The sequence below is a fragment of the Hypanus sabinus genome, chromosome 23, assembly GCF_030144855.1.
Source record: "Hypanus sabinus isolate sHypSab1 chromosome 23, sHypSab1.hap1, whole genome shotgun sequence".
Lineage (NCBI taxonomy): Eukaryota > Metazoa > Chordata > Chondrichthyes > Myliobatiformes > Dasyatidae > Hypanus > Hypanus sabinus.
This window is the reverse complement of record NC_082728.1, coordinates 58,770,481-58,794,237: the sequence shown is the minus strand read 5'-3', so window position 1 is coordinate 58,794,237 and position 23,757 is coordinate 58,770,481. Positions and strand designations below refer to the sequence as shown.

General features: G+C 42.8%; 1 protein-coding gene across 2 annotated transcripts in view; it reads right to left on the bottom strand.

The window, feature by feature from the left end:
* sap30bp (SAP30 binding protein) overlaps positions 1-23,757 on the bottom strand; it is a 118,262-nt gene that overhangs the window by 32,670 nt on the left and 61,835 nt on the right. For both annotated transcript variants that reach the window (XM_059948933.1, XM_059948934.1), the window contains exon 4: positions 21,174-21,216. In XM_059948933.1, coding sequence (XP_059804916.1) covers positions 21,174-21,216 — 43 coding nt within the window. The remainder of the gene's footprint in view (positions 1-21,173; positions 21,217-23,757) is intronic.

Here is a 23,757-nt window from a genome sequence, read left to right as displayed (position 1 = left end):
GGCAGGATTAAGGAAAACCCCAAGGCATTCTACAAGTATGTGAAGAGCAAGAGGATAAGACATGAAAGAATAGGACCTATCAAGTGTGACAGTGGGAAAGTGTGTATGGAACCAGAGGAAATAGCAGAGGTACTTAATAAATACTTTACTTTAGTATTCACTATGGAAAAGGATCTTAGTGATTGTAGTGATGACTTGCAGCAGACTGAAAAGCTTGAGCATGTAGATATTAAGAAAGAGAATGTGCTGGAGCTTTTGGAAAGCATCAAGTTGGATAAGTCGCCGGGACCAGATGAAATGTACCCCAGGCTACTGTGGGAGGCGAGGGAGGAGATTGCTGAGCCTCCGGCGATGATCTTTGCAACATCAATGGGGACGGGAGAGATTCTGGAGGATTGGAGGGTTGTGGACGCTGTTCCTTTATTCAAGAAAGGGAGTAAAGATAGCCCAGAAAATTATAGACCAGTGAGTCTTACCTCAATGGTTGGTAAGTTGATGGAGAAGATCCTGAGAAGCAGGATTTATGAACATTTAGAGAGGTATAATATGATTTGTAGTCAGCATGGCTTAAGCAAGAGCAGGTCGTGCCTTATGAGCCTGATTGAATTCTTTGAGGATGTGATTAAACACATTGATGAAGAGAGTGCAGTAGATGTAGTGTATATGGATTTCAGCAAGGCATTTGATAAGGTACCCCATACAAGGCTTATTGAGAAAGCAAGGAGGCATGGGATCCAAGGGGACATTGCTTTGTGGATCCAGAATTAGTTTGCCCACAGAAGGCAAAGAATGGTTGTAAATGGGTCATATTCTGCATGGAGGTCAGAGACCAGTGGAGTGCCTCAGGGATCTGTTCTGTGACCCTTACTCTTCGTTATTTTTATAAATGACCTGGATGAGGAAGCGGAGGGATGGGTTAGTAAGTCTGCTAATGACACGAAGGTTGGAGGTGTTGTGGATAGTGTGGAGGGCTGTCAGGGGTTACAGCAGGAGTTTGATAGGATGCAAAACTGGGCTGAGAAGTGGCAGATGGAGTTCAACCCAGATAAGTGTGAGGTGGTTCATTTTAGTAGGTCAAATATGATGGCAGAATATAGTATTAATGGTAAGTCTCTTGGCAGTGTGGAGGATCAGAGGGATCTTGGGGTCCAAGTCCATAGGACGTTCAAAGCAGCCGTGCAGGTTGACTCTGTGGTTAAGAAGGTGTACGGTGTATTGGCCTTCATCAATCGTGGAATTGAACTTAGGAGCCGAGAGGTAATGTTGCAGCTATATAGGACCCTGGTCAGACCCCACTTTTGAGTACTGTGCCATGTTCTGGTTAATGTACTGGTCGCCATTGAAAGGGTGCAGAAGAGATTTACAAGGATGTTGCCTGGATTGGGGAGCATGCCTTATGAGAATAGGTTGAGTGAACTCGGCCTTTCCTCCTTGGAGCGATGGAGGATGAGAGGTGACCTGATAGAGGCGTACAAGATGATCAGAAGCATTGATCATGTGGATAGTCAGAGGCTTTTTCCCAGGGCTGAAATGGTTGCCACAAGAGGACACAGGTTTAAGGTGCTGGAGAGTAGGTACAGAGGAGATGTCAGGGGTAAGTTGTTTTTACTCCGAGTGGTGAGTGCGTGGAATGGGCTGCCAGCAACAGTGGTGGAGCTGGATACGATAGAGTCATTTAAGAGGCTTTTGGATAGGTACATGGAGCTTAGTAAAATAGAGGGCTATGGGTAAGCCTAGTAATTTCTAAGGTAGGGACATGTTCAGCACAACTTTGTGGGCCGATTGGCCTGTAGAGCTTTGTAGGTTTTCTAAGTTTCTATGTTTTTAGACAACATCCACTGCCTTGCCTTCATCCACTTTCTTAATAGTTTCCTCAAAATACTTTATATGATTGGTTAGACATGACCTTCTATGCATGACACCATGCTGATGATCCTTAATCAGTCCATGATTACCTGCATACTTATATATCTGGTCACTTAGAATAACTTTCCCACAACTTTCTCAGGTCCAGGGGATTTATTCACCCTGATTTGCCTCTACTTAGCAAGCACCTCCTCTTCTGTAATCTCTATAGGATCCATGAAGTTGATGTTGCTTTGCCTCACTTCTATAGACTGTGTCCATCTCCTGAGTAAATACAGATGCAAATAATTCCATCAAGATCTCCCCCACCTGTTTTGGCTCCACACATAAGATTACCATTCTGGTCTTCCAGAGGACCAAATTTGTCCCTTGCAATCGCTTAGGATTCTCCTTCACCTTTGTCTGTTGGAGCAACATCATGCCTTCTTTTAGCCTTCCTGATTTTTGTGATCGCTAGCTTTTATTCTGATAGGCACATACAAACTTTGTACTCTCAAAATTTTGGTTTCAAAGGCCTCCCACTATTCAAGTACACCTTTGCCAGGAAACAGCCCCTCCCAATCAACACTTGCCAAATAATTTCTGATAGCATCAAAATTGGCCTTTCTCCAATTTAGAGTCTTAACCTATGGACCAGATGTACCTTTTTACATATTTACTTTAAAACCAAATACAAAACCAGGAAGAATGGGATAAGGGAAGAAAAGCATCAATTAGTACTGGAACAGGAAAAAAAGATAGTGAATAACTTGAGGCACAAGGAAAATGGGAATCACTTACTTTGGTAGCCAGCTCATATAGAAATTAGGAAAGAGGCCACTAGTCCACATAGCTGAGTAAACAATGGGACTGAAAACACTGTACTACAATAGGCTGGAACTTCTAATAGAAGGGCTTCCATAAAATAAACGGCACTATGCATTTCTTCATATACAATCAAAGTGCCAGGACATTTTTATTTATTTGGCAGCTTATGACATGGTGAAATTTCAACATTCTCTCTAACCTTTAATTAAGCAAAGTGATATCTCAACTACTTACATCAACTTCAGACTATGCCTTTATGCCATCAATAAGCAAGCCTATTTTGACCTCTAGAACACTACTTTACTCCATTCCTGAACAGGCTTGTCCCCGGTGAAACATCACCAACACCTTTGTTACTGCTATGTTTTACTGTGCCAATGCACTTCTGGCTGGTCCCCCTGCTTTATCCTCAGTAAACGAGTTCATTGGCAACTCTGATGCCACTTTAGTAACTCTCCCATTTTCTTATTGACCCATACTTGCTGACCCACTCTGGTTTCTGGCTGGACAAAGGCGTAACTTTAAAGTTCTCACCCTTGTTTCAAATAATTTTATTGCCTCATACTTCCTTATTTCTTTATTGTCTTTCAGAAGAGAGGTGTCTCCCCTTTCACTTCTGAACATGCTCCTAAATTTAATCACTCTACAACTGCAATGGTCACCTCAGCTACCATGGTCTTAATTCCTAGAATTCCCTCCCTAAACCTTTGTAAAGCTAATTAGAAAATATTAATCTTCCCTCTGTATAATTTATCTTTCTGACCTCTATCATTTCTATTCTTTCCTTTCATCAGAACAAGTCATTCATTTGAAATGTAAATTCTATTTCTCTATTTATACATGCTGCCTGACTTATCAAGTATCCCCAGTGTTTCCTGTCTCTATTTAACATTCCCTGCATCTGCAGTAACTTACGTTTGGAGCCACCCTCTGAAGCAGTTTCCCCAACCTATTTAAGTTGAGTTTAAGGAGTTAGGATTGAGTTTAGGAGCCGAGAGGTAATGTTGCAGCTATATAGGACCCTGGTCAGACCCCACTTGGAGTACTGTGCTCAAATCTGGTCGCCTCACTACAGGAAGGATGTGGAAACCACAGAAAGGGTGCAGAGGAGATTTACAAGGATGTTGCCTGGATTGGGGAACATGCCCTATGAGAACAGGTTGAGTGAACTCAGCCTTTTCTCCTTGGACCAATGGAGGATGAGAGGTGACCTGATAGAGGTGTATAAGATGATAAGAGGCATTGATTGTGTGGATGGTCAGAGGCTTTTCTCCAGAGCTGAAATGGCTAGCATGAGAGGGAACAGTTTTAAGGTGCTTGGAAGTAGGTACAGAGATGTCAGGGTTATTTTTTTAAAAAAACGCAGAGTGGTGAATGCGTGGAGTGGGCTGTCAGCAATGGTGGTGGAGGCGGATACGATAGGGTCTTTTAAGAAACTCCTGGACAGATACATGGAGTTCAGAAAAATAGAGGGCTATGGGTAACCATAGGTAATTTCTCAAGTAAGAACATGTTTGGCACAGCTTTGTGGGCCGAAGGGCCTGTATTGTGCTGTAGGTTCTCTATGTTTCTATGTCCTGGGTACTTTGTAGGCTCGATACTGTTCTGAAGCAAAGTAGTCATTTCTAGCATCTTGACTAATATTAATTTTTCAATCTGCATTTTATCAATCCAAATATCTACCTTACTGGTCATCATCACATTTGGGGGAGCATGCTGGGGAATTTTCTGTTGAATCCCCTATGTTTCAAAAAACATCCATTGCTTTGTCTTCATCCACTTTGCTAGCTTCCTCAAAAATCTTTATATGGTTGGTTAGACATGACCTACCATGCATGAAACATCCAGGGGAGGGAATGGTGGTGTTACAGAAATACAAGTCTCTTTGTTGAAAGTGAGCGGAGGAAAGTTTAGGGAAAGTCAGAGGCTGTTTGTTTCCAGCAGAGTGGTGAATGCTGGAACGCACTGCCTAAGGTGGTGATAGAGGCTGATAGAATAGCAAGTTTTAAAGGCACATGGATGTAAGAGAAATTAAAGATTATGGGCTCTGTAGGAGGAAAAGGTTAGCTTGATCATGGAGTAGATTTGTGTCCAGCCATCTGCCCAATAATCCTTTAAAATGACCTCAAAATGCTCCTGATGTGGCCTTTTATATATTGGTGAGACTCGACGCAGACTGGGAGACCGTTTCACTGAACACCTACGCTCGGTCCGCCAGAGAAAGCAGGATCTCCCAGTGGCCACACATTTTAATCCCACGTCCCATTCCCATTCTGATATGTCTATCCATGGCCTCCTCTACTGTCAAAATAAATCCAAACTCAGGTTGGAGGAACAACACCTTATATACCGGCTGGGTAGCATCCAACTTGATGGCATGAACATTGACCTCTCTAACTTCCGTTAATGCCCCTCCTCCCCTTCTTACCCCATCCCTGACATATTTAGTTGTTTTCCTGTTCTCCATCTCCCTCTGGTGCTTCCCCCCTCCCCCTTTCTTTCTCCCGAGGTCTCTCGCCCCATGATCCTTTCCCTTCTCCAGCTCTGTGTCCCTTTTGCCAATCACCTTTCCGGCTCTCAGCTTCACCCCACCCCGTCTGGTCTTCTCCTATCATTCTGCATTTCCCCCTCCCCCCACAACTTTCAAATCTCTTAGTATCTCTCCTTTCAGTTAGTCCTGACGAAGGGTCTCGGCCCAAAACATCGACAGCACTTCTCCCTATAGATGCTGCCTGGCCTGCTGTGTTCCACCAGCATTTTGTGTGTGTTGTTTGAATTTCCAGCACCTGCAGATTTCCTTGTGTTTGCTAATATACATGCAGTGGCTTACAGAAACATAAACAGCTGCTGATGGTCACACATGAAAGAATGCATGTTTGGGTGGAGAACAGACAAGCCATTGCAGGCTGCATTACTAAACTAGTTGGTGATTTGTTGGCAGAGAATGACACTCCTACCATTCAGAAACCGATGCTTACAGGAAACTACTTCCTTACAGGCTGACGCCAGCTGCTGAAGGACAGACTGGGGCTGAGGCTTGGGGGGTCCTGGCTGAAAGGACCGCAGCTATCTGGCAAAAGCATTTTTACGCTTAGGCCCAGGGAGTCTACAAAAACATCATGTTCTAGGACTAGCTGGGGTTCAACTACAACAGCATATTTAAAGAATGCCCTGAATAGGCTGCTGAGGCAGCTTGCAGCTGAACTGAAAACCACTCTTGACATTTGATTGTGAACACTATGGACAGTGGGTTCTCTGTTTCACCAACCGAGGAGGCTGGTATTTCTTAGCTGACGTTCGTACTTGGCATTACAGTCCCTAAGTAAGGCTTGTTTGTGAACAAACTGCTTTACACTCTTTGCACTTCACAGACAAATGAAAGATGCTTATATCTGATTTTAAACTGGATCTTTTTTCACAGATTTTTAAATTAAGATTGGGGTTCATTAATAACTCGAACTGACTGCACAAAATAGGTATTTCTAGACCAAACTAACTAACTTAGGGAACATGGCACCAAACTGAAAGACTAAGATTTTCTTGAGTTTTTTCATAAAGTTAGATTGTCCAGATATATTTTATTGCTAATAAAGTCTAGTCATGTAGATAAAGCTGCAGCCAATTTTTAAACAGTAGACAGCTGTTAAGTTATGCCTGTTAATGTCTTGTATTGTTGATGTTGGTTAAAGGATAAATATTGCCTGGAAGAATGGAAACTTTGTTACTCTTTTCCAAAAGATCTCATAGGATCTTTTATGCCAGATGAGAAGATCTTGGCTCACCGTCTCATTATCTGATAGTCTGCAATTTGCTGTTGGAGTAACCTTCTGACTCAGATCCATGAACACAGGCAGGAAGTGTGTAAATACTTGAATCTTTAGCCACTTGCAAGTGACACAGAGATAGGCAGGTGAGGAAGGTAAACAGGATACAAAATACCGGGCCAACAAAGAACTGCAATGTTTGGATGAGTTTTTGCTGAAGCACGTTATTCAGGGATATAGCAAAAATTGAGTAAGTCCATCCTGTATGCAGAAATGGCCTCAAATATCAACTGCTTATAGTTTAAATTAAATCAGTAACTAAAATAATACAAATTCAACAGCCCCACACGAACTCTTCAACCTGTACTCAACATTAATTCATTATTTTTTTAGACATTGGCCTCTGACCACAAGAATGTCACAGTCTTCAAATATTTCCAAACAGAGTTACTGAAATGCCTGAACTTGCAGAATTGCTGCTCATCTGTTATACAGCAAGCTTCGATCCTTCCCTAAAACTCAACTTAATTCAGTGAGCTTGCAATTGGGTAGAAAGTCAGGGTCCAGAAAAAAAGATATATAAAAGGGACATTTTAGTCAAAACCAATCATCTTACCTCAGCAAAACACTAGCAAACTTGCAGGCCGAAACAGATTAGGGTATTAATTCTGAAACCCAGTGAAGCTTATTTTCATATGACGTGTTTGGGAATTTCTCAGACATCTCTCTCACCACTCTCACCCCTGCCCTCCTCCAGAGTATACTGCAACTAGACAAATAGTCAAACCCTCTTTGCCCCTTTTAAATACTCCTCCCAACCTTTATAATTTCCTGCAACTCCACCAGTCCCAACCCCAAGAACAACACAACACATGGGAACCTTGCAAGCAAGATAGGGACCAAATTTTCCAGCTTTGTAAATGGAGCCAGAGAGTAGAACACATTATTGCCAACCGTAATTTCTCATTTAACTTGTCAAACATTTTGCTATTTTTTAAAACATTTCCCAAACTCTCGAGGTTCCATCCAATGCCACTGTTTTGTGTGAAGCATATTAACTCAATTTCAACTAGAGGTTTCACTAAACTTGCAGTAGGAACAGTTTTAATTTAAAGTAAATCCACATTGAATTGGTCGGACTTTAAAGCTGCACACTTGAAAATTGACTGAAGTGGACAAACAAGCATGTCATAAGGTATCAAGACCTTATCAAGAGTAATTGAACTAAAGGAAACACTGGAGCAGCTGTCTGTGCAGATTCAGAGATAGGGTGGAGAGTGGTTAGACTACACCATTACATTGTCTGTTAAAGTCTGATGATTCTATTCTCTGAACTCCCTTGTGGTCTAGCTGTCCACAAGATTTACAAATTTACAAGGAAGTATAACTATGGCTTTACCAAATCTGGATTCATCCAAAAAGAAAGTCCTTTGGAAATGCCAATATTCAGCTTGCTTTAAAATTTTAATGAAAGCAGACCATGTTCTATTAACTCGCACAAGATGTGACAGACGGAGGAATAGCAGGGCTCACACAGCTAATGGTACGAGCTAACGGTTTAAAAAGTTTGTGTCTAGCAAGGTAAGTGGGTGAGTAGACTTATTTTTCCTTGTTTCATCCCTGTAGAATTAGGTGGCACGTCTGCAGGGTTAGTGCTTTGTCACATGTGGTAATCCTGGGAGACCTCCAGCCTCCGATGGGCACATCTGTGCCAGATGCACCGAGATGCAGATCCTCAGAGACCGTGTTAGGGATCTGGAGCTGCAGCTTGATGACCTACCGCTTATTGGGGAAAGTGAAGAGGTGATAGACAGGAGCTACAGGGAAGTAGTCATCCCTAGGCTACAGGGGTCAGAAAACTGGGTGACTATCAGGAGAGGGGAGGGAAATGCCCAGATAGTGGAGAGCACCCCTGTGGCTGCCCCCCTCAGCAACAAGTATATTGTCTTAGATGCTGCTGAGGGGATGACCTGACAGGGAAGGCCACGGTGATCGGGTCTCTGGCACTGAGCCTAGATCCGTAGGGCAGAAGGGAGAGAAGATGAGGAATGCAGTAGTCATAGGGGATTCCATAGTGAGGGGAACAGACAGGAGATTCTGTCAGCCTGAGAGAGATACCCGCGCACGGCGTGTTGCCTCCCAGGTGCCAGGGCACAGGATGTCTCGCATTGGGTCCAGAACATTCTGAAGGGGGAGGGCAAGCAGCCAGCTGTCTTGGTTTACGTTGGTACCAATGACATAGAGAGGAAAAGGGAGGGGGTCCTGAAGAAAGATTTCCAGCAGATAGGAAGGAAGCTGAGAAGCAGGACCTGCAGGGTAGTAATCTCAGGATTGCTACCTGTGCCACGTGCCAGCGAGGGCAAGAATATAAGGATCAGGCAGATGAATGTGTGGTTGAGAGACTGGTGCAGGGGGAAGGGCTTCAGATGCTTGGATCATTGGGATCTCTTCTGGGGGAAGTATGACGTGTTCAAAAAGGACCGGTTACACCTGAACCTGAAGGGGATCAATATTCTAGCGAGAAGGTTTAATACAGCTGTTAGGGAGGGTTTAAACTAATTTGGCAGGGGGATGGGAGCCAGAATGATAGAGCAGAGGAGGGGGAAAAACAGAAATAAATCTAAGATAGTGAGCAGTAAAGATGTCAGGAAGGACAGGCAGGTGATGGAGCAAATTTGCAGCTATTGGGGTGAGTTGTAGTGCAATAAATGCAGTGTATCACCTGAGATTCTACCAACAATCAGCAAATTTGATGGTATTTGAGCTATGCCTAGCCACAGAGTCACGCATATACAGAGTAGAGCAGTGGGCTAAGCACACACCCCTGAGGTGCGCCAGTGTTGATCCTCAGCAAGGAGGAGATATTATCACCAATCTGCACAGATTGTGGTCTTCCAGTTAGGAAGTTGAGGATCCAATTGCAGAGGAAGGTACAGAGGCCCAGGTTCTGCATCTTCTCAATCAGGACTGTGGGAATGATGGTATTAAATGCTGAGTTGATGAACAACATCCTGACATAGGTGTTAGTGTTGTCCAGGTGGTCTAAACTGATAATGGAGACACTGTGATTAGGAAGAAGTGAACTGGTCACATGCTGGAAGATGTCACTATATTGTCAGGTGGATTGACCACTAAAATGACTGTTAACCCAGGAGGTTCAGCTTGCAACCTGGAGAGATGGGTGGGGGAGGGGTGCTTGCAGTGAGAGATTAGTATAATCTCTCAACTCAAATAAAGGTAGATCATACTGGAAAAAGAAATTCTAATCTGCCACCATGTATTAAATTTTCTGGTAGGAGTTTAGTACAGATGACAACATTTGTTCTAAAAGGGCACTGCATTTCTTGAGTGCATAGAAACAGAAAACCTACAGCACAATACAGGCCCTTTGGCCCACAATGCTGTGCCAAACACGTACTTAGTTTAGAAATTACCTAGGATTAGGTAATACCTAGTGCATTATGGATAATTTCTGATGCAATAAATCGTAACGACTAAGGGAGCAGACTACCTTTAAGTTAATAAGTAATAAGGTAGATTTAGTCAAACTGTGCATGAACAATGACTATAATATGATTGCATTTAATGATGTCTGTGTGAAAGAAAAATAAAAAACAAACAAAAGATTCTGTAGATGCTGGAAATCTGCAGCAAACACACACAAAATGCTGGAGCTGCTCAGCAGGTCAGGTGGTATCTATGGAAATGAAAAAGGAGTCAGTGTTTCAGGCAAAACCCTTCATCAGGACTGGAACGGAAAGGGCAAGAAACCAGCTGGGGGAAGGGGAGGAGGACAAGCTAGAAGGTGATAGGTGAAGCCAGTGGGGTGAGGGAGGTAAAGGGTTGAAGGAGGAATCTGATAAGAGAGAACTGTGGAGCATGGGAGAAAGGGAAGGAGGGGTACCGGGGGGAGAAGACAAGCAGATGAGAAGAGGCAGGAGGCCAGAGTGAGGAATGAAAGAGGAAAGGGGGAAGGGAAAAGGAAAATAAAGGAGAAAAAAAATTACCTTAAGGAGAAATATCTTGTCATCAGGTTGTAGGCTCCCTGGACAGAATATGAGGTGTTGCTCCTCCACCCTGAAATAAGCCTCATCTTGACAGAAGAAGCTGCCATGGACGAGCGTGTCAAAATGGGAATGAGGATAGGAATTAAAATGGTTGACCACTAGGAAATTCTACTTTTTGTGGATGGAGCGGAGGTACTCAACAAAGTGATCCCTCAATTAACAGCAGGTTTCATCAATGTACAGGAGCACCAGATACAATGGATGCCCTTAACAGATTTGCAGGTGAAGTGTTGCCTCACTTAGAAGGACTGTTTGGGGCCCTGATTGGAGGTGAGGGAGGAGTGAATGAGTGAAGATGTGGCATTTCTCTCACTTGCAGGGATATGTGTCAGGAGGGAGATGAGTGGGGAGGGACAAATGGACAAAGGAAACATGGAAGGAGCGATCCCTGTAGAAAGTGGAAAGTGGGGGGGAGGGGTTAGAGAAAGAAAAGATATGTTTGGTGGGAAGATCACATTGAAGATGGCTGAAGTTGTGGAGAATGATCAGTTGGATGTGAAGTCTCATGGGGTGCTAGGTGAGGACAAATGAAACTCTATCCCTGCTAAGGGGTTGGGAAGATAGGTTGAACATGGATGTCTAAGAAATGGAGCAGATGTGGGCCAGAGCAGCATCAAATAGTTGAGGAAGGAAAAACTTGTTGTTTGAAAGAGGAGGACATCTGTTTGATGATCTGGGAAGGAAAGCCGCATCCTGGGAACAGATGCTAAAAAGAAACAAGTATTAAGACCCTACACTTAGTCAAGACAAAGTCTCTCTATGGCAAGTGGGCAATGTGTGGAAAAAAGTAGAAGATTAATGAGAGCAATTCAAAAAAATACTGTGATGTAGACCAGCCAAAGAGCAAGAATATCACTTTCCAAAACTGCTCCACGGTTGATTAAAAATGGAAGGGGCAGTGAAACAAAGCTGAAAGGAAAAGAGTACAAAAATCCAAGATGTAATAATGATCTTAGAGATGATTTCCTTGCACAAGGAATGTGAGTGAATCAGATATGTTTTCATAGCAACCTATTAGTTTCATGGCTAACATTATTGATAATACTCATTTCAAATTATTTACTTAACTAAATTTGGGATTAGAACTCAAAACTATATCTTTCTTTCTGCCTCTTGAATTTAAACAGTTTTCCAACATTCCTGGACACAAATAGCAATTGAAGTAAAACCAGAAAATGCTCAATTTACTCAGTAGATCAGGCAGCATCTGTGGAAAGAGATCCAGAGTTAACATTTCTGACAAAGGAGTGTCCAAGTTAAAATGTTCTGTTTTTCTCTAGAAAGATGCTGATCTACTGAGCATTTCCAGTATCTTCGTTTTCCTTCAGGCTTCCAACATCTGCAGTTTTTTGATTTTCATGAATTAAATTATGCTGAAGTGCTGAAGTCAAATTTTTGGATTAATATGCTTTGTTAACCACTTAATAGGGAGGATGCAAGACTCAGACAAAGTGATTAGGTTACATCAGGCCTAATTTTACTGAAAAGTGGAATTAGTGGAGATGAAAGGACAGATGGTTATTTTAACTTGGAAATTGTTTCCTAACTCTGATGGTCCTGTTCAAAAACAAGGTGATGGACAGAGTACTGCTCATTTCCCACACTAAATGTACACACACATCATTCTTTAAGATTAACTTTATTTGTCACGTGTACATCCAAGCATTGAAACAGCCAGTGAAACGCATTGTTTGCGCCAAGGACCAATGCAATCTGAGGATGTACTGGGGCTAGTCAACCCGTGTCGCTGTGCTTCTGGTGCCAATATCGCATGCTCACAACTTACTAACTCTAACCCGTACATCTTTCGGAATGTGAGAGGAAACAGGAATGCCCAGAGGAAGCTCATACGATCGTGGGAGAACACACAAACTTCTGAGACAGTGGCGGGAATTGAACCCTGATCCTCTTATCATTGACACTGTAAAGCATTACACTAACTGCTACGACACTGTGCCTCCCTTTACTGCTTTCCACTAAAATGAAAGTCTGAATGCTGCCCATGATCCAGAATTGACCTCCTTCTTCTGTGCTATTTATGCAGCCAAACCATCAAACACCACTGACAACCGACTCTCCTTGGTCTCGTGTTTCTAACTTCTCCTTGGCAGGAAGTTTGTGGTGTACTTCAGGGCATCCATTTGATTCCCATAACAGACCGCAAGTCAGTTCCCCTAACTCATTTTATAGATTCTCAGAGTATTTAGTTTTTCCTTACACTTGTCAAATTTCCTGCTGGTAGCATAGTGTAATGGTTGACAATGCCAGCAATCACCAACTGGGGTTTCAATTCCTCCTGCTCTCAGGAAGGATATGCATGTTCTCCCCACAACCACTTGGGTTTCCCGTGAGTATTTCAGCTTCCTCCCATATTCCAGAAACATACGGTTAGGGTTACAACGTCTAAGGCATGCTCTGTTGATGCTGGTGAATTGCAACACTTGCAAGCTGCCTCCAGCACAAGCTCGCTGATTTGACTTGCCGCAAATAATGCACTTCACTGTATTTGTAACAAACAAAACAAAATCTTTATCTTTGATTATGCAGGTCTGGACAGCTTGTTGATACCAGCCTCGCTGCATGGTCACTCTTATTTCTTTCAAGTGTTGGAATGCCAAGTAAGAGCCAGGGAGTGTTGATTGTCCATTTCAGCAAGGGGAAAACAGCACTGTCAAACCCAAGCTATCCCCACTACTTGACGTCCATAAATGAAGCATGGTGCATGGGTGCAGGCCGTTGCTTAAAAAAGGAGAAATCAAGCAGAGATATGATTGAATCGGGCAACAGTCAAAATCAGTTAGAGTAGTATGAGTAGACCGAGAGAACTGGCTGCATACTTCAAATACAGTTGATTCTGGTTAATTGAGCCATCAGTAAACAGGGGCAGCTGCTTACTTTGGACAACTCTTAAAGAACAAAAAATATTGAGAAAATAGCCATGATTCCCTTAATTTATTTGGGACACAATGGCACTTAAATGAGACAGAAGGCTGTTGCTGAACAGCTTCTAAATAGCATCAGTCATGTGCACTTGTGTGGCTATTAGATGCTATGCCAGGAACTACAAGAATTTGAAGGTATTGATAATCATATTGAATGTTACAATGAAGATTTGGAGGATGGAATAGTATGAAGGCAGTCCATTATCTGCACTAGTTGTGTCACTGGATGAATTCTTCTGTTGAAAGCAATGAGGAACTCATACACAGTTTTATAGTACTGTGGTGGTGTAGATAGTGTTCTAATTTGTTCTGTATTTCATTCAAATATATAACGTGTGACTCAGTTAAGCGGTAGTATGTCTTTTTCATATCTTTTCATTCCTATGAAGCTTTGGCTAACTGGTGCAGCCACTTAACTAGGCCAAAATGTACTGGTACTGATATGTCCCAATTGGTCGGAACCCACTGCTGAACATATACACATCAGCTCAGCCCATTCTTCCACACACTTGGATAAAGATAGAATCAGACACCACTAGTACCCTAGGGTGAAATTCTTTCGAAGCAAGTAGGGACACTATCAGATTCACACAAGTTTAATAGCAAACCAGCACAAACAAGGATACAATTTGTCTCTGCACTTTCCCCTTTTTCCACTCCAGTTGATTCCTTTCTTTTTTCTGCCCCTGGCACCTTTTCAAAAACACTAATCTAGATTGGCAACACGTCCCAGGTGTTGCGAAGTAGCACAGGAGAGCTCTTTGCTTTGACAACTCCCTAAAAAGCTAATTCCTGCCAGCTGCAAAAGACAAAGTTTAGTGCCTGGAGCAGGTACTCCACCCTCCTGCAGTAGTGTTGATGACTGACGGTCACACCCAGTGCACACCGTGTGTGCTGTTCCAGTGTCTGATTCACTGGGCTGCGCACTCACACAAAGTGGGAATGCAGGGCCTGAAGTTATACATTCAGCAGGGTGTGGGGCAGGAAGTGGCTCAGGGTGCGGTGTGTTGCACATGCAGCAAAGAGCAGAATTACTGGCCGCAAAGCAAATCACTGCTCACCAGCTTGACTAAGACAAATTACACAACCTCCTTCCTTAATTATGATTGGAAATCTATGATGATCTATGGTGATTCAGCACAGCATCCAAGGTAACTTAAAAGGACATAGACCTTTGATATTAAGATTAAAGGGAGAAAATTGTCAAAGGCCCCATTTATCCCATGACTGTTCGACCCCAATGGAAACAGACCTGCTAGAATGTGGAGTTATCCAAGAACTCTGCTTTAAACTGCAGGTACTACCACAAAAGCTGGAGAGGGGCTGTAGGGTGTAAGATTTGTTGAGAATCCATTGACTAACAAGATTGCATATTATCTTCACTTTGTTCTCCACAAAGATTGTCTGACCTACTGACTGTTTCCAGCTCTTTGTTTTTCTATTTTGTATTTCCAGTATCTGCAGTATTTTCCTTTTGGCAAAATAGGCAGACTAAAAAAAACAAAGTTGGATCTGTGAATCAGAATTATCCAGGTCAGCAGTGACAGCCAGAATTGGCCAATCAACTGAACAGATAATCATAGACAGGGTGGAATTTACAACCACACTGGAAAGACCGTAACGTGTCTATATAGCTGTGATTAGACCATAAATACAAAGTATACAGACAGATCCATCTGAGGCAGGCAAGCTATTATCCACAAATAGTTCACAAAGGCACAAGAAATACTGGAGAACTTCACACACTTACCATCAGACCCATCCATAATATGACTGCCATGACCTCCCAGACAGAAAGCAATGCCATGGTACAAGCACAATCCATTACTTCAAATATCAATATGCAGCATTGGCATTCTCCTTCTGTCACTGATTGGCCAGGAGCAGTGCCTCAGGTAAAAGCAGTCTTCTTGTAGTTCTCTCAGGATGCTATTTTATGTACAAATCCAGAGCACGTATCCCAGACAGCTGTTAGTTGGTGACGCCATCACAGAAAAAAAGCCAGATCCTATAACTAACTTGCTCAAAATGCACACCTTCAACATTATCACAGGATAACAACCAAAAATTCTGTTGCTCTTCTAGAGGGCAACGTGCCCAGAACTGAAAAATGCATTATCCTTGTTGCCTAACTTTGTTTCACCCACCATGCAAGGAGATTGGTTCAACAGCCTTAATAGCTCATTGAGGCACCACACTCAGACATTTTAGCCATCCAAATTACCAGTACACCAGATCGGGAATAGACGATTCAGATCCTTGAGCATTCAATTAGGCAAATCTAACTGCCAGGGTTCCATAACTGAGCAGTCAAAGCTAACACAAATCTATCTAAACGTTAGCATTTATCAACCTGATTTTCTGCCTCAGATGTACTTCATTTGCCTAGATCAGCAAACCCCAATTTAAAGGTGTGTTCATGGACATAATAAAATTAGATGTTTTTTTTCTAGATTTACCCAAGGTCAGTTATACTTGCTCTATAAATTCTACTATCAAAATCCTGCAATTACATTATTTGTTAATTTTCTGTTTAGCAAATATATACCTTGCCTAGAAATGTCCATCTGATATCATTATTCTCTTTTGTTTGGCTATTAATCTGCATTTCTAGTCTGAAATATCTTATCTGAGAAGACAGAATAGTAAAGTGAAATAGGGAATGATGTGAGGAAAATGGAGAGGGAAGCTGGGTGAACGGGAGAGGGGAGTGGGAAGTAGGGCCCAAGGCAGGGAAGGGAAATGGGATGAGGGGCAGAGAGTCTGGTAGAGAGGCAGATAACTGGTAAGGATAGGACAATATGTAATCAATGTGTCGAGGAAAGTTCCTGCAACACTCCTGTTGGTATTTAGAAACACATTTGTTGTAATATTATTTCTGCTTAATATCTTTTCTAAAAGATGGCAATTCTCACTGTGCAGACACCCTTCAATACTGCATCAAAATGTCTCCACAAACTGTTCGAACAAGTTATTCGAACACAACTTTCTGATCAAAACCTCGCCTGAGTCTTGATGTAGGGTTTCAACCCAAAGCATTAATAAATTCCTTTCCTCCCATAGGTGCTGCTAACCTGAATTCCTCCAGCATCTTGCTTGTTGTTCCAGATTCTAGTGTACATGTCTACAACTTTCTGACTTAGGAGTAAAAATGTTAACCAAGGAGTAAAGTTTTGAAAACTGTTGTTAATTACACACTTGTATATGGCTTTTATCCAATTTCTTGTTGATAGTAAACTCTCAGAATACCACTTCAGTAAGAGAGATGTCAGGAATTATTGCCATCTGGCAGCCTTGCTGTGTGTAAATTGCTGTCTTGTCCCCTCGATTAAACTGTGATTACACTCCTTGGGCTGTAAGCAGTTCAGAATTTCAGTAGATCATGACAGGAACTACCAGCAGTGCATGTCTATCTTTTTATTTCCTGGTCCTGGAGCTTTTAAGTTGTATCCCTTTTGGGTATTACCCCAAATCTGTCCTCACAGCAGAAACTCTTAAAACACAGAAGATTGTAACATTAATTGAAAACATGAGGGAAATATTAAAATACATCACCTTCTAATTCAAAATGAGCCCAAGCCTGAACATGATTTGGCAGCTAACAGCAATACTTCATAACGTCCTTGTAATGAAATTGTATGTGCAAAACCATAGCAATCACAAACCACTGATCCATTATCAGATCCATAGAATAATAAAGAAATCACTGACACAGATAACCACAGCAACACACACAAAATGCTGGTGGAACGCAGCAGGCCAGGCAGCATCTATAGGGAGAAGCACTGTCGACGTTTCGGGCCGAGACCCTTCGTCAGGACTAACGGAAAGGAACGATAGTAAGAGATTTGAAAGTAGGAGGGGGAGGGGAAAATGTGAAAATGATAGGAGAAGATCGGAGGGGGTGGGATGAAGCAGAGAGCCGGAAAGGTGATTGGCAAAAGGGATACAGGGCTGGAGAAGGGAAAGGTTCATGGGAAGGAAGGCCTAGGGAGAAAGAAAGATAGAGGGGAGCACCAGAAGGAGATGGAGAACAGGCAGAGTGTTGGGCAGAGAGAGAAAAAAAAGGAGGGGGGAAAACACTAAATATATCAGGGATGGGGTAAGAAGGGAAGAAGGGGAGGAGGGACATTGACGGAAGTTAAAGAAGTCAATGTTCATGCCATCAGGTTGGAGGCTACCCAGCCAGTATATAAGGCGTTGTTCCGCCAACCTGAGTGTGGCTTCATCTTGAGATAACCACATGTATTCTACAGAATAATCTGCATGGTTAATCAATCATCCTACTCTGGACTTCTCAGCAATAAAGACAGAGGCTTCATAAATAGATTACATTGACACCACTTACTTTAAATCTGATTCCATTGCCTCAGCACATAACTTAAGCTAATGTACTGCAGTTGCCATCTTTATAATGAGGCATTAAATAAAAGGGTTCAATCTGTCCTTTTATCTTGTCTTTCATGATTGACTGGGTGAGGTCTCCCCAATCAATACTCCTCCCTCACAATGCACCACAAAAGTAACTTAACAATTTGCATTTATATAGCTCCTCTAAATGAATTGAAAATATGTCAAGATTCTGAATAGAGGTACTATCAAACAAAACTCTGAAAGGCAGAGATTGATGGGTTTTTGATTGGTAAGGGTGTTAAGGGTTTTGGGAGAAGGCAAGATAGTGGAGTTAAAATAGATCAACCATGGCGAATTGAGTCTCAATGGGCTAAATGGCCTAATTTTGAACCTATATCTCATGGTATTATCTTATATCTTATGAATTAAAAGATATCTCTGATATCTTATGAATTAAAAGGCTTATATTGGAAGTAGCAGAGATATGGAAGACTTGCAGGACTGTAAGAGGTTACAGAGATTATGGGGGGTAGGGAAATGGAGTGAATGATGCAGAGATCTACAACAGGTACAATGATTTTAAAACGGAGGCATTGATAAAAGAACTGATAAATGTGATGGGTAAATGGAATGATTTAACCAACCAGTTATATTGTTGGCTGTATGTGGGTTTTATCTATACACAAACTACCTGCCACATTTGCTGATCATGGACTACACTTCTTTCATTGGCTGAGATATCTGTTGTGAAGCTGTGAAGATGTACAAGTGCTATATAAATATAAATATTTTAAATCAGCAACAACAGATGTTCTTCCCCCAAAAGGAAACAAAAACTATTTGTGGGACTACAGTGAAGATTAACTAGACCGCTACTTGGGAGTTGTGGGAAGGAATTGACTACATTAAGCTTGCATTCACTAGAATTTAAAAGGTCTCACCAAAACATACAGAACTCTATGAAGGCTTGATGGGACAGATTTGGAGAAGATGCTTCAACTGAAAGAGGAATCTAGAAACAGGCATTTATGGCAGTAACAACTCATTGATTTAAAGCAGTCATCTTCACTGATCGCTGAACTACAAACTTCCAGATGGAAGTTTGCAATCTTAGCACCTTGTGGACTAATTTTGGCATGTTAAATGGAAAAGTGGAAGGTTTGCAAGTGACATTCAAGGGTCCCAAATGGGTCAAATTAGAATGGATATCTTCATCATTGACAGTCTCTTGATAATATATTCAAGCTTTCCACGTAACTTCAAAAGCTACTATTACCATCCCTGCTCAACACTATTTTCCATTAATAGTAGCTTCAGCCGCATGATAATCTGGTACTCTCAGGACTTTGGCAGTGCCAGATGTCCAGGCATTCCAGGTTATTGGAGATTACCATTAATATATCAACATATATTTAATTCAATTTTTACAGATTTTACATGATAGTATAATTATCTAACGAACTAGATGAATTTAAAGGACAATGGAGATGAAGACCTAGTGTGTTTAAAGAAAAAAACCCTCCTCCCTCCAAGGTAGTCTTACACAAGTCAAACCTTCTCATGTCTGCACATACAAGTTTGCAACCTCCTCACCTATGCACAAGTAAAAATCCTACCTTACAAGAACACAGATGTTCCCATTATCTCAATCCAAAATAGGTAAAAAACCTAGCACCTCAGATATGCAGTTCTGTGCAAAAGTCTTAGACACACACACACACACACACACATATATATGTATGTCTCTATTGTGAACTGAAAGTGGGAAGGGGCAGCGAGAAGGGAATCATGGTTGGGAAAAGGTGAAGGGAGAAGGAGTGGGAAGCACCAGAGAGATATTCTGTAATGGTCAATAAACCAATCGTTTGGAATCAAATCACCTTGCCTGGTGTCTCAGGGTTGGGTGTGTCTGCACCTGACACTTTTCCTCTGCTACCTGCCCTGCACCCCTCCATTACAGGATACCTCTCTGGTACTTCCCGCTCCTTCTTCCTGTGGCGCTTCACCTCACTATTTCTAACATCCTTTGCTCAAGCCAGATTTCCAAACTTGCTATCCACTCCAAGTTGACAAATACTAGTTATATATATGTGCCTAAGACTTTTGCACAGTACTGTACACAAGACATAGATCTCAGTCACTCAACCCTACAAAGGTAAAACTCCACCTCTCTGGACAGAAATATAAGGCAGGGGTCACTAACCTTTTTTGCACCATGGACCAGTTTAATATTGACGGGGGGGGGGGGGGGGAGGGGGGAGGAGGTGTTAATCATGACTGGAATACAGCAATACTCGAAGGGGGTTCCTTATGTCCAGTCTATTCGGCAATTTAATTTTCGTGGCTATCAGCACTTGCTTCTGTCCCGCTTGCTCACATTTTTTCTGCTCAAAAAACTCAATGGGTTTATCTTTAAGTGCAGGGTGCTTGGAGTCAAGGTGCCAAAGCAGTTTTGAGGGCTTCATTGCCTCATTAGACAGCCTCCAGGCCCGAACTCTAGCCTCCCACCCGCCCGCTGCCAGATGCCAGGTGTGGCTGGTCGTGGGTGGGGTGAGAGGACAAGGTCAGGGCCGGAGGTCTCCATGCCAGGGCTGTGGCGATCGCAGTCCAGAGAGAACGACCGAGGAGTGTGTCAGGGCGCACACCTGCCCCCCCCCCCGTAGGTAGGTAGGATCTATCAGCCGACAGAAGTTTGGTTGGAGGAATGACTTTCAGTAGATCGCAGCAAGGTAGCTGCTCTGTTACTTACAAAACCCTGAACCCAAATTAGGTCGTCTGCAAATATTTTAGCACCGGGTTCCCCACGAACATTCAGTGTGCTAAACAGGTTTAGAGGCGGCGCCCATCTGTCTGCACTCCAAGCCAGTAGCAATGGCACTTCTTGCCGGCTGGTTACTTGAGGTCAGCCGGTGATCCCTGGTGCTAGGCGACTGATGACCTCATGTGCATTCAAGTTCAACAGTGGGTGTGATGGAATGAGAAAAGGTGCAGCTGACTCATATCGTTTCCTCGCAGCCCGGTAGCACATGCTTTGTGGCCTGGTGGTTGGGGACCACTGATAAAAGGAACATCTCTTTAGCCTTATATTTGCAGGTTCAAACCCCAACTTCTCAATTCAAATATATAATAGATATCTCAGTCCCATATGATAACCTTATTTGTTTCCTCACTATTTTGAAATGAAAATGTTGTAGATTCATCTACTTTCCCCACACAATAGAACTTCATATTTGTTATAAACCTACTGTTTAAAACTGAAATGATATCACCAATTTATAATCTTTCTGATTCATCCCTTGCTCTCACTGCAGGTGACAACCTTGGGTTCCCGAGCGTTACACGATTTTTTTTCCTTAAGCAACAATAATACATACCAACTAGTTCCTGCGGATTCTTCTTTTCCACATCGGGGAACTCCTGAAAAAGAAAGAGAGATTACATGCCTTAACCACCATAACATAATGTCAAGATCTGCATCTCAATGTAGTATTCAGGGGTGTACAGGATGTAGAGAGGTGGGAACAGGGTTGTGAGGAGAACCATCACTCAGATTGTCTGAAAGTAAGGCATAGCTTGATGAAAAGATATGTCAAATATAGAGAAATAAACAAGTAGAGGGAATAGAAGCTGCAGCCCTTTCTAGATCTCGTGAGTATAGGAATGTGCCCATGCAGCAGTGATTTGACAACACTGCATAGCAAACAGGAGACCAAGCTCACAAACCAGGTGCCAGGGTAGAATGTGAACTGGAAGAAGTGTCTCAGGCAGAGTAGGCAGTTTCTTGCTGGCTAAACAACCCTCCAAGCGTTATTTAATGCAGATTTTTGTTAAGGATGCAGTCTCCCCTTAGAGTCAATTTATCAACTATCAAAGTCAGCCAGGTACCACATTCAGAACTTCCTTCAAATACTACAAAGTCCTATTGTATTGCTAGTAGAGGCCGGTAGTGGATACATAATATTGACATTTAGGCTCAAGTTATCAACGAAACTTAAATTCATAAAGAAACATTGAGCCTGAAGTTGGAATGGTATTCCTCCACTGGTCAAGTCTAAGGTCCACTCACTTCTGAACGTGGAAAACATGGAGTTATGTGTTAGCAGTTTCTGGCCGTGGCAATTGAAGAACAATAAGACCATAAGATATAGGAGGAGAATTAGGCCATTTGGCCCACCAAGTCTGCTCTGCCATTTCATCATGGCTGATCCAATTTTGCTCAGCCTCAATCTCCTGCCTTCTTCCTGTATGCTTATATCCACCCAACCTCCTACCTCCCTGCCCACCATGCTACCGCTGGGGAAGAGCTACAGGAGCTCTACACGCCACCTGTGACCCGGAAGCCACTCACACCAATGTTTCTTCATTGCAGCTGGTGACTTCAATGATACTAACTCACAAGCAGTTCTGCCAAAGTTCTACTAGTATGTCAACTTTGCAGCCAGAAGAGTGAATATACCAGGCCCGGTCTACACCACTTTTCATGGAGCCTACACAACCGCCCGCCACCCAGGATACTCAGACCATATATCCATTTTGCTAACCTCTGGCTGAACAAGATGCATGGACTGGAGCACGTTCAGGGACTGGAATGGCTACCTACAATCACCACGTCAACATTGATGAATATGGGATCAGTGATTGGCTACATAGGAAAATGCACTGAGGACATTACAATGTTTAAATACTAAATGGCAGAGCAACCAGAAATTATGGTTGACTGCAGAAGTTCATACACTGCGCAGATTGAGGGACAGGACAACTCTAAGGTCAGCAAGAGCCGTGCTCTCATGTGCCATCAGGAAGGTAAAGCTAGAATACTCACAGAAAATTCACAGGCATCTTTGTGAAACCAGGGACACATGCCACGTGTGGTAAGGTGTACGGACCGCTAAAGGTTACAAATCCACCCTGAGAAAGTGATGTCTCCCTTTCTGATGGGCTTGAATACCACCTATGCAGGATTTGATGCAATGAATGAACGTGACATCAGGGAAAGCTCCCTCTCCCTGAGGAACAAGCACCCCGTCTAGCCACAGCCGAACTGAAGAGGATCCTAGTCAGGGTAAACACACGCAAAGCTGCAGGGCCAGACAACATACCAGGTCAGGTGCTGAGGGATTGTGCGGCCCAGCTAACAGAGGTCTTAAGGCACACTAGTATCTCATTGCAACAGCCTATTTTTCCTGTAGGCTTCAAGCCAGCTGCTATCACTGGTGCCCAAGAGAGCAACGGTAAATGGCATAACCTCAACAACTATGAAGTGCTTTGAGTGGCTGGTAAATACAATCCCACCTTCCAGCTACATTGGACCCTTCTGCCTACTGCTCGAACCAGAGCAATGATGCTATCACTCTGGTCCTCACACTATCCTGTCCCACCTAGAAAACAAAGCCAAGTACTTCAGGTTCGTTGACTTCAGCTTGGCGATTAACACCATCATCCCTCAGAGGCTAGTGGGCTAATTGTCCTCATTGGGACTCAACACCTCTTTCTGTAACTGGATCTCGTACTTCTTGATAGAAAGAACCCAGTTAGTCTGAGTTGGCAGGAACATCTCAAGCTCCATCATGCTGGTGCCTCCCAGAGCTGTGTGTTCAGCTGGCTGCTGTTAAAGCAGCAGACTCACAAATATACTGCCATATTCAGCTCAAACTGCATCATGAAGTTCACTGATGATAATACAACAACTGGCCTCACCAGCAACAATGAATCGGCATACAGAGAGGCCTGTCAAATAACGTGAGAAAACCTGAAGTCTCAATATGGACAAGACAAAGAAGATGATTGTGGACTTCAGGAAGGCACAGGCCGACCACTTTTCATTGCACATCAATGGCTCTGCTGTGGAGGATAAAGAGCAAAAAGTTCCTTAGTCATCTAACCTGGACCCACAACACCTCATTAATTCAGACGGCACAACAGCATCTACATTTTCTGAGGAGACTTGAGGCACGCAAG